The following is a 13,433-nucleotide window of genomic DNA, read 5'->3' on the forward strand; positions in this document are numbered from 1 at the left end:
TGAGTTTGGTTATACATGATAACCTTTTTCCTGTGATATTTGGGTCTAAGTTTAAAATGGAGGAGAGGACTTCTCCTTTTCCCTGCTTATTTATCGCCCCAAATGGCCGTGTTGGCCGTGCCAACAGGTCAGTTGCTGGCACGGCCTTATATAAGTCGAGAGCGTAGATGGCAAGTCACCACGGGAGACATCTCCCGTCACGCAGGGTGCAGTCGCACCTCCACAGATCTCCAGTATCAGCTCTTGATACTGGTAATGGCTCAAAAGGGCCGCCACTTACGGGCTATTCATGCCCGTGCCACCTTTTAGGTGGCTTTATCAATCAATCAATCAATCGGCAAGTCACTTGAAATAAAGTGTTCTTAGTGAAGGTCCATATCACCATATGCTTGCCATTCATCTGAAGCAGGATGTCTTATTCTGCTTATGCTCCTGGAGCACTCAATGACCTGAGTGCTCCATGCTGGGGCAGCTCGTCGTATGCTCGCTCAGCCACAAGGTCTCACCACATGCAGCCTCGTGCTTACTTATATCAGCACCCACCAGTATGGACGCCCTTACCCGACAGCCCAGACGAACTTCATGATTTTTCCGTGCTACAGAGGGAGGACGAATACTTTTCATCCGAGTGGGATGAGAGTCTACCAGAGTCGCAGCAAGAGATGCCACCAGTTTATCCTGAGATGTTAAATCCCTTGGTCCACTACGCCAGCCCTCGCTCCTTTGACCGTCGACACCTTGGAAGGTCTCACCAGCATGGCTCTCAAATTCAGGAGCCAGCCAGGAGGTCTTATAACTTTGCACCTTATTATTATTCACCATCCAGTCGAGATCAGTCTTCGTCACCCATTATGACTCCGCGTGCCAAGAGTGACTTGCCCAGCCGTGTCCAGAGTGGCCACTTTAGTCGTGGCGAGAGTGGCCACTCCAGCCGTGGCGAGAGTGGACACTCCAGCCGTGGCGAGAGTGGCCACTCCAGCCGTGGCGAGAGTGACCACTCCAGCCGTGGCGAGAGTGGCCACTTTAGTCGTGGCGAGAGTGGCCACTTTAGTCGTGGCGAGAGTGGCAACTTCAGCCGTGGCGAGAGTGGCAACTTCAGCCGTGGCGAGAGTGGCAACTTCAGCCGTGGCGAGAGTGGCTTTTCCAGCCGTGGCGAGAGTGGCAACTTCAGCCGTGGCGAGAGTGGCAACTTCAGCCGTGGCGAGAGTGGCAACTTCAGCCGTGGCGAGAGTGGCCACTTCAGCCGTGGCGAGAGTGGCCACTCCAGCCGTGGCGAGAGTGGCCACTCCAGCCGTGGCGAGAGTGGCTTGTCCAGCCGTGGCGAGAGTGGCTTGTCCAGCCGTGGCGAGAGTGGCAACTTCAGCCGTGGCGAGAGTGGCTTGTCCAGCCGTGGCGAGAGTGGCCACTCCAGCCGTGGCGAGAGTGGCCACTCCAGCCGTGGCGAGAGTGGCCACTCCAGCCGTGGCGAGAGTGGCTTGTCCAGCCGTGGCGAGAGTGGCCACTCTCGCCACATGACTCCGCGTGCCAAGAGTGACTTGCCCAGCCGTGTCCAGAGTGGCCACTTTAGTCGTGGCGAGAGTGGCCACTCCAGCCGTGGCGAGAGTGGCCACTCCAGCCGTGGCGAGAGTGGCCACTCCAGCCGTGGCGAGAGTGGCAACTTCAGCCGTGGCGAGAGTGGCAACTTCAGCCGTGGCGAGAGTGGCAACTTCAGCCGTAGCGAGAGTGGCTTGTCCAGCCGTGGCGAGAGTGGCTTGTCCAGCCGTGGCGAGAGTGGCTTGTCCAGCCGTGGCGAGAGTGGCCACTTCAGCCGTAGCGAGAGTGGCTTGTCCAGCCGTGGCGAGAGTGGCCACTTCAGCCGTGGCGAGAGTGGCTTGTCCAGCCGTGGCGAGAGTGGCCACTTCAGCCGTGGCGAGAGTGGCCACTTCAGCCGTGGCGAGAGTGGCCACTTCAGCCGTGGCGAGAGTGGCTACTTCAGCCGTGGCGAGAGTGGCTACTTCAGCCGTGGCGGAAGTGGCGGGTCCAGCCGTGGCTTGCCCACATGTTACCTTAAGCACATGCCTCTTCCCGCCATCGACTGGCTGGGACACCTGAGCTACAGAAGCTGCAGCAGACACACTCTGCTAAAGCTGGGCAAGAAGAGGACAAAGATGATGTGTAAAGCTTGTAATGTGCCGCTGTGTCTTGAGTGTTACTTGCCGCACCACACTGACATGACCTACTTGCGTGCTCCACACACCTCGGCTCCACACTAACTTTGTGCACCGTAACTGGTTCCACTTACTGCTGTATAAGCGTATGTACATTAGTACTTGTTCACATTAATATTTATTCAGTAATTGATATTTATACTAAAACAAACATTGTAGTATTCTGTACATTTTGGTACGTTAACTGGCCGGGCTCTCGGAGACGAATGGACCCATGCTTTTTTTTATGATAATCTGTATATTGTTGAGAAATAAATATTTCCAATCATAAGGTTCTTTTTGTTTTCTTGCTTACTATGTTCCCAATGTTTCATTGTGCCAATAACTTAACAATTCACTTTGTCATATGGTTTCAACAACCACCGAGATAAGACCCTTCAACAACTGTGTTCCGCGACAACTTACAGCCTAATGAGGCGAGGTGCCTTGTATGGACGATTGTGCCTAGTGAATGAATCTGGGAGTTTCTCTGTGTTTTCGGCAGCAGGATTAATGACTCAGTGATGACCCACGCCATGGGTTCTGCTCGCGCTGTCACTCATTGAGATCGATGTATTGTAAGGTAAGTCGACACAATCGACTTGAGAATGGTCCAGGACGGACCGAAACGTCGTCGTCCCTTCACCGTGTAGTGTGTGATCTGGTCAACATTGTAAGGTAAACTACCACCGTACACCCATGCGGTACTCCAGCACCACACCCAGTAATTCAGCATGAAAACACTGTCGACCGGACGCATGTTTCTCGACCCGTGACCTACTTGTGTGTCATATCTTCGTCTCAAGAATGTTTGGATGACTTGCAACGTAACCAAACGCTTTATTACCACAATAATTACCAGTTGTGACCGAGTGACAACAAGTAGGTTAGAGACAGCAGCCGTCACTCTCACTCACCTACTTGCCTCCCGGAACTTCAGTTGAAGTATATGAGTTCAGTATCTTAGGCTTTCAACAGTATGTCAAACAAATCGCAGCGAATAACACTTCCATTAATATAAAAAATTAATTCAATGAATCTAATTAATTTGTCTATGAATCAAACTGAAAGGAGGAATCTTATGGACATCTCACTGGTCAACGTGACCCTTAAAGCCTAGGAAATAAATCTTAAAGCCTAGGAAATAAATCTAGGAAACTAGATTTATTCCTCCAAGGAGTGCCGGACCAACCGGGCTGTGGTGGGTATGTGGGCCTGCGGGCCGCTCCAAGCAACAGCCTGGTGGACCAAACTCTCACAAGTCAAGCCTGGCCTCAGGCCGGGCTTGGGGAGTAGAAGAACTCCCAGAACCCCATCAACCAGGTATCTAATGATAATTACGACAAAAAGTGAATGTTACATGATTCAGATTCAGATATAACTGGTGTACAATAAGTATTGTACGAATTAAGGGTTAAGTATTAGGCGAATATCAAGACAAAATAAGTGATACGTAGTGTATCACTTATCTGTATATTTTTGTATATTTACGGAGTGTAGCAATACAATTAAATTGATTTTGGTTGAATGATTGAGTTAGGATTTATATTAATGCTGTTGGATATTAATGAATATTTGAATGAAATAAGATCTTTATGATAATTCATAGAGGTTGAGTTCACACTATTGGGATGTTTGTTTTCTAAATAAGTGAGTCGCGCAGTTAGGAACACATTCATAACATGCGACAATGGTGGCAGTGGTGGGATACGATACCACACATACAAAGATACGTTTGTCAGGAGTGAAGACAGTCTAGGAGACTATATAGAATCAAGCCAAGTCCTCAATATTATGCAATAAATCTTCTCAATGGAAACGTTTGCCTAGTAATCTTCTTATTCAATTTTTTTGTGAATTAAATATGATCAAGAACGTACATTACTAATATACATATTACATAATTTAAAAAAATGTAAACAGATTCAGTAATATTTCGAGTTTCATGTTCTTATAATTGGTTATCAAAGAACCTTCTCATCATTTTGACGAGTATTTTCAAATAAATTCTTGAATAAAATATTAGCGATTTCTACCAAAATATGTATGCTGATAACTGTTAAATTTCTGTCCTATAGGAGTCCTATATTATAGGACAGAAATTAAAAATTTCTCTCCTATATAGTATCACATTTATATTCTCTCCTATATAGTATGTATCACATGCTTTACGTAGAATTTTGTAAATTACAAAGTTTGTTAACAAAATCAGCATTATTCTTTATCGGAATTGGTTGTTCTTAACCTATTAATCTAAGAATCACTTAGACGTGTGATGATCTTTCTTGTGTCAGGTGATGAAGTGTCCTCTCTCTGAGCGTTGAGGACCGCCACATAAGACATAATAATACATTTATATGATATATAAACATATATATATTATGACATAATACATACATTTATATTTATATACATCTATATACATTTGAATTTTTCAGATTTGTCCAGTTATTATATTTTATTTAGCAGAATAACTGATAACGGTCTTCAAAGTGTCCGAGGAAGTTATTAACACATCATATTTTATTGTCATCATTTAATATAAGAAAAATATTAATAGATTTCTATTTACAAAATAAATGTGCTTTCATGACGACTCTCAGAAGAGAGCTAAGTCATCCAAGACACATCTGGCGATAGACTGACAGACAGAGGTAGTCACAGGCAGATATATGTATACTAAGTCAGAGGCAAATATATGCAGGGGCAGACAGATGTTGAAACAGGACAAGTTCATAAAGATAATATTTCCTTTGAAGTTTCATGTGGCAAGTGATTGTGCAGGGTGATTATTTTAATTATGAGGGTGATTGCTTTAGTGCTGGTATTATTATAATGCTCAGAATATGAATATAATGCTAAGGATATAATATAATGCTCATAATATAAATATAAGGCTCGTGATATTATTATAATGCTAGGGATATTCTAATGCTCAAGGTAATTATTATAATGCTCAGGATAATTACTTTAATGCTTAAAATAAAAAAAATAATATTCAATCTCAATAATTAATACTCATAAAAAGGAACAAATATATACAGTAATCTAAAAACAAAACAAAAACAAATAATAAAAATACGACACTAATAATAATAACAGAATTGGTGTAATTCACGTTTCCAACTATAACAACAATAACTTATATATAATTATTTACAAACGAAACAAACTATCAGACACAATAGTCGACCTGCAGTAAAGAACTATAAACGTTTTGTACATCATTTTCTATATAGAAAAGGTATAGCCGCTATACTCTATGAATATAGACTATATACAATAGGGATATATATATATATATATATATATATATATATATATATATATATATATATATATATATATATATATATATATATATATATATATATAGTCTATTTGCTCTAGGAGACTATATATATAGTCTCCTAGAGCAAATATATAGAATATAGCCTATATATACATATACATATACATATACCAGGGATATATATATTACATATGCACCAGGAATGCAGCGTATATACACTAGCGATATATAGTCTAAATACTATAAAAGTATAGGCTATATTAAATTTGGATATCATGGCAACGAAAGAGAGCCAGACAATGTTTTGTGCAAAATATTGCAAAAAATAACCTAAATATTAAATAAAATGCCTTTCAGTGTATACTACGTTTAAGCCTAATAAAACGCATACATACACACACACAGACATATGCGTATCTCGAACACACATGTATGCATACTGGTGGGTGCTCAGCCATACAAATATTATCTGGCAGGAACTTTGCGGCCATTCATGCCTATCCCTTTACCCGCTAAGAGATTCTATATCAAGATTTCTACCCAGTCTGCAATCTGTACCCGTTGGCAAGGTCGATGGTCAGGCATTACAGTTAATAAACTGCGCACTTTTAAAGGTAGCCAATCCCAGTGGCCTCCTCCTTAACATCTTAACAAGCAATGGGGGACGTCTCTACGTATGTTATAATGTTTAACTCGCGCATTTAATGGAACGCCGCCCTGATCTTTATTGTCCAACTTACTGTCGTGCACATCCTTGTGGAATGTTCAGATTTTCGGGAGGATCATGTGTCGATCGGCCGATTCTGATTCCGACCGGATTCTGTCCCTCGACAGAATCAATGGTGAGTCTAATATCGCTTGCCTTATGTGTTTTGTTCTGGTATTGGCATCCTCGGTAATATTCAGCGCCTTTTGATTTTCTAGCGACACTGACGGTGCTACTTGGGCTTCCCGGCTTTGGCGCCTTCTTTTGATAATTGTTTACCGGCAGCGCCAGCTCTGACACACCTCACTGATGCAGCGATAATCTCGTGAATGGTTTGTACTTTTGGCTTCTGGTAACATTCAACATCATCAACATTTTCCACTTGTGGACTAAATTATTGGTGACCAGCAGTGGTGGTGGTGATCAGCCGTGGTAGTGGTGACTAGCCGAGGTGGTGTTGATCAGACGTGGCTAGAGGCTAGGCATGGCGTGGCAGGCGTAGCAGCTGATGGTAGATGCCAGGCATGGTGAGGCTAGAGGCTATGCAATGCATGATGTGACTAGAGGCTAGGCATGGCGTGGCAAGGATAGCGGGTGTGACAAGACCCTCCACCATACTTGTAGTAGATAGCGTCCTCCACGCTCCACGATACTCGCTCGTATTTGTCCAGTGAGAAGTCAAAGTACCTGTAGGAAGAGGGGGAGGGGGTAAGTCACAGTACCGTGGTACCTGAAGGTAGAGGGAGATTGTTTAGTCAGTGGAGTTGCGTCTGCTACCACTGCATACTTCCACAGGGCCCTTCACTTTCAGAATCCATTTAACTAGGACAGTTGTCTAGTAGAATCTCCAACTTATCTATACTGACCCTGGAAGTGTGTCAAGTAGCTGGTGGAGGACATGAGCATAATGTGGTACCAATTAACGTTGAGGAAATATCGTAAGTACTCAAGACTCATCAAATCCTCAGTATCATTTCTTGAGATAAATCAGATAAATTTCTTGAAATCCCTCCGCATGTTGTAATCCCAGTCTGATGAGAATCTTAAGTTTTTGCATACGGTATAATCAGAAACAGAATTTGTCAAATATAAATTAATATTATTAATTATAATTTTGTGTACAGGCCTTGGGTAGGTTAGGTGATTAAATTCTAATTCCATGCATTCTAATGGGAATTATTTGTTTTGGTGTGGTGTTGGGCATTAGGCCTATCAACCGCGGGACAGCTAAAAGAACATAATGAATGAAACTGTAGGAGACCTATTGGTCGATGCGAGGCTTACTACCCAACCACTATTTCAAGTTTAGAAAGAAATTGAATATGTAGTCCGATATATGAACCGATTCCTTCAAAAATCAGGAGAAACCTTAAATGTCTTGGTAATAAAATATTAAGGACACTAAAATCTGACTAAACTAAGTACTGAAGTATGAAAACACAATTCCATATTTATTAAAGCGTGAATTAGATAAGTTTAGATTCAGAAAGACCCGGGTAAATATTGGTTTGGAAAGAGTGAGGATTTTGTAATAAATTACCTGGTAACAAGAGTAGTGGGATCACTGAATTGTTTCAAGCGTAAGTTAGACATATGCAGGTTGGTTTTATATTGATAGATGTTGCCTCCCATAGCCCAACAGGTCTTTTGCAGTTTAATATATTCTTGTTCTTATGTCCCCAGACATTCTCTCACTCATATACGTCCTCCCCCAATTGTCCACGCCCTTCACATCACTCTCTCATGCCCGCTACCACACCCTCCCCTTCACTCATCCACGCCTTGTACTTACTGTCCCACTCCCTTCCCTTACTCTCCCACTCCCTTCCCTTATTCTCCCACTCCCTTCCCTTACTCTCCCACTCCCTTCCCTTACTCTCCCACTCCCTTCCCTTACTCTCCCACGCCCTCCACTCAATAACACGTGTCACTCACGGCTTGAGATACTTGGCGGCCTTGATCATCATCCTGGCAGCTGTGAGGAGGTCGTGGGCTCTGTAGTGGTCGAGACAAGCCAGGCGGTTGAGACAGTCGTAGCGGTCCTGGTTCTCACTGACCAGGTAGGTAGTGAGGAAGAGGGCGTCGGTGCCGTCCACCCAGGGCGCCTCCTCGCCGCCCATGGACCGGCCCACGCCCACGCCCAACCCGCCGCCCAGCACCAGCAGCACCAGCATCTGTCGCGGGGTCATAGAACCGGATTAATCTTTACATGATTTTTCTTTGGTTAAAGTTGTATTTTCTCATATAACTGTAATATGTAGATGATAACTGAGGCCGAGGATGACCAGGGTGAAGGTGCTCACCTTGAGGCCGAGGATGATAAAGAGGTTACTGAGACTGAAGCTGTACACGGTCGACTGTCTACCCAGCTCCATCAGGCCCTCAAACATGGCCGCTCCTGGGGAGTACACCTCTTCTTCAGCCCATGTCACCGCCCACTCTCCGCCCTCTCCGGTCCACTTTCTCCCTTCCCCCGCCCACTCTCTGCGCTCTCCCGCCCACTCTCCACCCTCCCTCGCCAACTCTACATCTTCTCCCGCCCACGCCCTCCCCGACACACACATCAGAGCTACGCCCACCAGCGTCACAATTCTCGTCATCTTTGGCATCTGCGGGAAGAAAGAAAACACGTCAATTAAAATATACACATCAATTAAAACCAAATTTATTTTGGGGTTCAGTTCCTGAGACTATTATGTGCCTTTATAACATTTTTTTCATAAGGGTGGGTATAGGGTTCACTTCTATCCACAGGATTGAAAGGGAAACTGAAATAAGTTTATTGAGGTAAAATACATACAAAGGAATGAGGTAGCTCAAGCTATTCTCACCCCGTCCAGTACATCGTGTTCATACATATAGACACATCAAACAATAAACATATTACCGAACATTCTGAGTCATAAACATATACATTTCTTCCTTTACACATCCACAGGATGTGTAAAGGGATTCACAGGATGGGTATGGGATCCACAACCAACAACAGGGATGATTATGAGTCCACTACTACCCACAGGATGGGTATGGGGTCCACTATACCATCCTCAAGATGGGTATGAGCTGTGAGTGGTAGTGGACTCCATACCCACCTCCTGGACTCACCTAGTTGTGCTTGCGGGGGTTGAGCTTTGGTTCTGTGGTCCTGCCTCTCAACTGGTGTACAGATTCTTGAGCCTAAGCCTAATGACGAAGGTCTTATAGGCTCTATCATATCTACATTTGAAACTGTGTATGGAGTCTGACTCCACCACATCACTGCCTAATGCATTCCACCTGTTAACTATTCTGACACTGAAAAAGTTCTTTCTAACGTCCCTGTGGCTCATTTAGGTACTCAGTTTCCACCTATGTCCCCTTGTTCGCGTACTACGTACTGATCACGTAGTGATCATGTCTCCCCCTAACTCCTCTGACTTCCAGTGTCGTGAGGTTCAGTTCAATAATCTTTCCACGTAGCTCATTCTTTTCAGCTCGGTGACTAGCCTAGTGGCATACCTCTGAACCTTTTCTAACTTCGTTTTATGTTTGACTAAGTAGTAGACCTCATACCCCGCCTGTGAGTGTTAGTGAAAATGGCTATAGAGGTATATAATTAGTTCAGGAACTGAACCCCAATATTCGTTTAGTTAAGCAAGTTACAGCATTGATGAACTAATTACAAAGTTTCTTAACGCTATTAATTTATTGCCACTTTTAGATAGTTCATTTTAATTAACAAAAGAAACTGTACCACAAATCTGGAATAAAAGAAATGACATTTAGGTCCGTCCTGGACCATCATCGTGACGACGTTTCAGTCCGTTCATTGCACAAAGTGCAATGGAAAATTATTTGAGGAATCGAAACGTCTTCAATTCTTTATTTTCAGATGTGTGGGTCGGGTGTGTAATGTTGAGCCCACGTTGTTGTGGCTCACTGTCTTGTAATACACTATAAGGGTAGTGAGCTAAGTACAGTACTGTAGCTAAGGTTACGGAACACGGTCATGAGATAAGCAAGTATAAGACACTTAACGGCAGTACAAACTTATAGTCTACAATAGGCAAACTTGGAGTACCTGGCTGCGAGTGTGGGTAATATCATCCGGGGTCAAATGCATGGACGCTTCTTGACCATCTGTGATAAGACCTCTCTAAACTTTTGATTTATATTTCACATTCAGTTGCAGGAATGTGATTGTGAACATTCACATTCACTGTACGAACTTCAGAGGTCCACGGCAATTCAGTGTCCTCCCAGCAAATATTAGAAATATTGACAGCACAAAAGGACGTGTTCAAGATAACAGTAGACACATTCCTGCAAAAAGTGCAGCCCATAACCGGGTTGTTGTGGGTATGTGGTCCTGCGGGTCGCTCTAACCAACAGTCTTTTTAGACCAAGCTATCTCAAGTCAAGGGTTGAAGTGATGTGTGCCCTTGGGATGCTCGGGGCCAAGGAACGAGTAAACAATGGCTGTAGGAGCTTGAGATGTTATAAGACGTGGAGGCGGGTAGAGACGTATGGATTACATCAGTGTGAAGGAACCGGAAGCGCGCGGTGAAGTAGAAAGCTTGAGGCGGCGCTGGAAGGTGTGGTGTTGGCGGAGGTTAGTGTAACAGCGGGTCGCTCCCAGACACCGTCATAATGACACGCCGCTATTACAAGCCAGTTCCGTCAGTGTGACCCAATTGCTGACGTCCCCTGCTGCCAGAGGCCACGGCTCTAGGACCTGAGTTACGTCCCCTGCTGCTGTTGGTGTACATGTCGTCTGTCGGTGAAAAACACACAAGTAGCCACATGCTGGGAAGCCCCTGGAGTGGCTAGGGAGGCAAGCACCGGCCCTTAACCTTAACCCCACACAGGAAAACACTGGATGGCCAAAGTCGCGACGTCTCCTCTTGAACTTGTACCCAAATGAGCAAATACGCAACCCCACAAGACCCGAACGGCACACATGATCTTTCCCCGCCAGACATTGTCACTCCTCCCGAAGATCCAACCGGAAAAACGGAAAAATCTATCAACTTCTCCTGTGATAAGTGCCCCAGGCGTCGCAACAACTGTTGAGTTGTACGTAACCTTCCATGTATGTGTGGATGATGACGGTAGTTGTGATACATCATGTGATGAGAGGACCTCTGGGGAGGAGGCCAATAAGAAGAGGAACTTGCGGAAGGGAACAATTACGGAAGACAGCCACTTCCTCAAGCGGGTGATGTGGTTGACCCGACCCCCTTCTGCCCCCTGGTGGGCAGAAGGGGGTCACACACACACACACACACACACACACACACACACACACACACACACACACACACACACACACACACACACACACACACACACTAAATTACATTAAATTAGTGTGTGTGTGTGACCCCCTTCTGCACACATAAAGAGAGAGAGACAGAGACAGAGAAACAATACGAACTATCGTCCGTCCTTCACCTGCAATATACTTCCCACAGCCCGTCCCAGTCCGCCCCCTCCCCCTCGTCACCCAGCACCAGGTGGGACCACCACCCGCCCACCCAACCCTGGTACATACAGGGTTGGGTGGGCGCAGATACGCAGTACAGTATACACACCCAGGCAATAGTCAGTGGTATATGAAGGTATATGAATGAATGTTTTACCCGATAAGGAAATACATTTGTATTAAATTCCTCTGAATATCATCAGATGTTGGCATCAGAGAGTATAATACTGTTGACATGCTTATAAAGACAGCCTGTAGCAGACTAATAGTAGAAATTAACACATTAAACATTTAGTTAATTACATTAACTAAAACATTGAAACGACTCTGATGAAAATTTTATTAACCAAAAAAACATTTATAAACATTTTAGCATTATATATGATGAATGCCGTGAGATGTTTACATGTGGAACTAGTAGAGCAAAAGGTCGACATGGTGATGTTTCAGTGGCCAGGATGTGGTCTGGGATACTGACATATCTGGAGTTTAGTGGCCAGGATGTGGTCTGGGATACTGACATATCTGGAGTTCAGTGGCCAGGATGTGGTCTGGGATACTGACATATCTGGAGTTTAGTGGCCAGGACGTGGTCTGGGATACTGACATATCTGGAGTTTAGTGGCCAGGATGTGGTCTGGGATACTGACATATCTGGAGTTTAGTGGTCAGGATGTGGTCTGGGATACTGACATATCTGGAGTTCAGTGGCCAGGATGTGGTCTGGGATACTGACATATCTGGAGTTTAGTAGCCAGGATGTGGTCTGGGATACTGACATATCTGGAGTTTAGTGGCCAGGATGTGGTCTGGGATACTGACATATCTGGAGTTTAGTGGCCAGGATGTGGTCTGGGATACTGACGTATCTGGAGTTTAGTGGCCAGGATGTGGGCTGGGATACTGACATATCTGGAGTTTAGTGGCCAGGATGTGGTCTGGGATACTGACGTATCTGGAGTTTAGTGGCCAGGATGTGGTCTGGGATACTGACATATCTGGAGTTTAGTGGCCAGGATGTGGTCTGGGATACTGACATATCTGGAGTTTAGTGGCCAGGATGTGGTCTGGGATACTGACGTATCTGGAGTTTAGTGGCCAGGATGTGGTCTGGGATACTGACGTATCTGGAGTTTACCCAGGACCCAAGTGTCAAATACATGTGTCAACTTTATGAAAGAGAAAACATGTATTCTTTTGAACGTTATATGACTGGTCGTCCCATAGCACTGAAGAACAAGCCAGTAACCACTATAACTCTGAAGAACAAGTCAGTAACTAGTATAACACTGAACAAGCCACCAACCACCATAACACTGAAGAACAAGCCAGTAACCACTATAACACTGAAGAACAAGCCAGCAACCACCATAACACTGAAGAACAAGCCAGCAACCACCATAACACTGAAGAACAAGTCAGTAACCACCATAACACTGAAGAACAAGCCAGTATACCCACCATAACACTGAAGAACAAGCCAGCAACCACCATAACTCTGAAGAACAAACCAATAACCACCATAACACTGAAGAACAAGCCAGTATACCCACCATAACACTGAAAGTTGAGAATATAATCGTCAAGCAGACCCTCAACTATATATCACACCTCATTAAATATATGTATACTTGTCATTTGTATCTTTACCCAAACCATTACGCATGATATTATTCTATTTGCCCGGCACTTGGGCGACATGTTAAAAGTCAACAGCTCCCAGTATACCACATCATCTCTCACTCCAAGATACTTTACTAGGAGGTCCTGCAGTCGCTCCTTAAT

At 44.5% G+C, this 13,433-nt stretch overlaps 2 protein-coding genes across 2 annotated transcripts; one reads left to right on the plus strand and one right to left on the minus strand.

The window, feature by feature from the left end:
• The first annotated feature begins 410 nt into the window (after positions 1-410).
• LOC123764222 (uncharacterized transmembrane protein DDB_G0289901-like) lies at positions 411-2,252 on the plus strand. Its single transcript, XM_045751760.2, has one exon. The coding sequence runs from the start codon at positions 411-413 to the stop codon at positions 2,250-2,252; it is 1,842 nt and encodes a 613-aa protein (XP_045607716.2).
• Positions 2,253-5,610: 3,358 nt separating this feature from the next.
• LOC123764456 (uncharacterized) lies at positions 5,611-8,679 on the minus strand. Its single transcript, XM_045752322.2, has 3 exons — positions 8,488-8,679; positions 8,120-8,358; positions 5,611-6,871 (listed from the first exon to the last, which is right to left on the minus strand). Exons 1-3 carry the CDS (start codon positions 8,572-8,574, stop codon positions 6,745-6,747), a joined length of 453 nt encoding a protein of 150 aa, XP_045608278.1. The 5' UTR covers positions 8,575-8,679; the 3' UTR covers positions 5,611-6,744.
• Positions 8,680-13,433: the final 4,754 nt, after the last annotated feature.

Source organism: Procambarus clarkii, chromosome 82, assembly GCF_040958095.1.
Source record: "Procambarus clarkii isolate CNS0578487 chromosome 82, FALCON_Pclarkii_2.0, whole genome shotgun sequence".
NCBI lineage: Eukaryota > Metazoa > Arthropoda > Malacostraca > Decapoda > Cambaridae > Procambarus > Procambarus clarkii.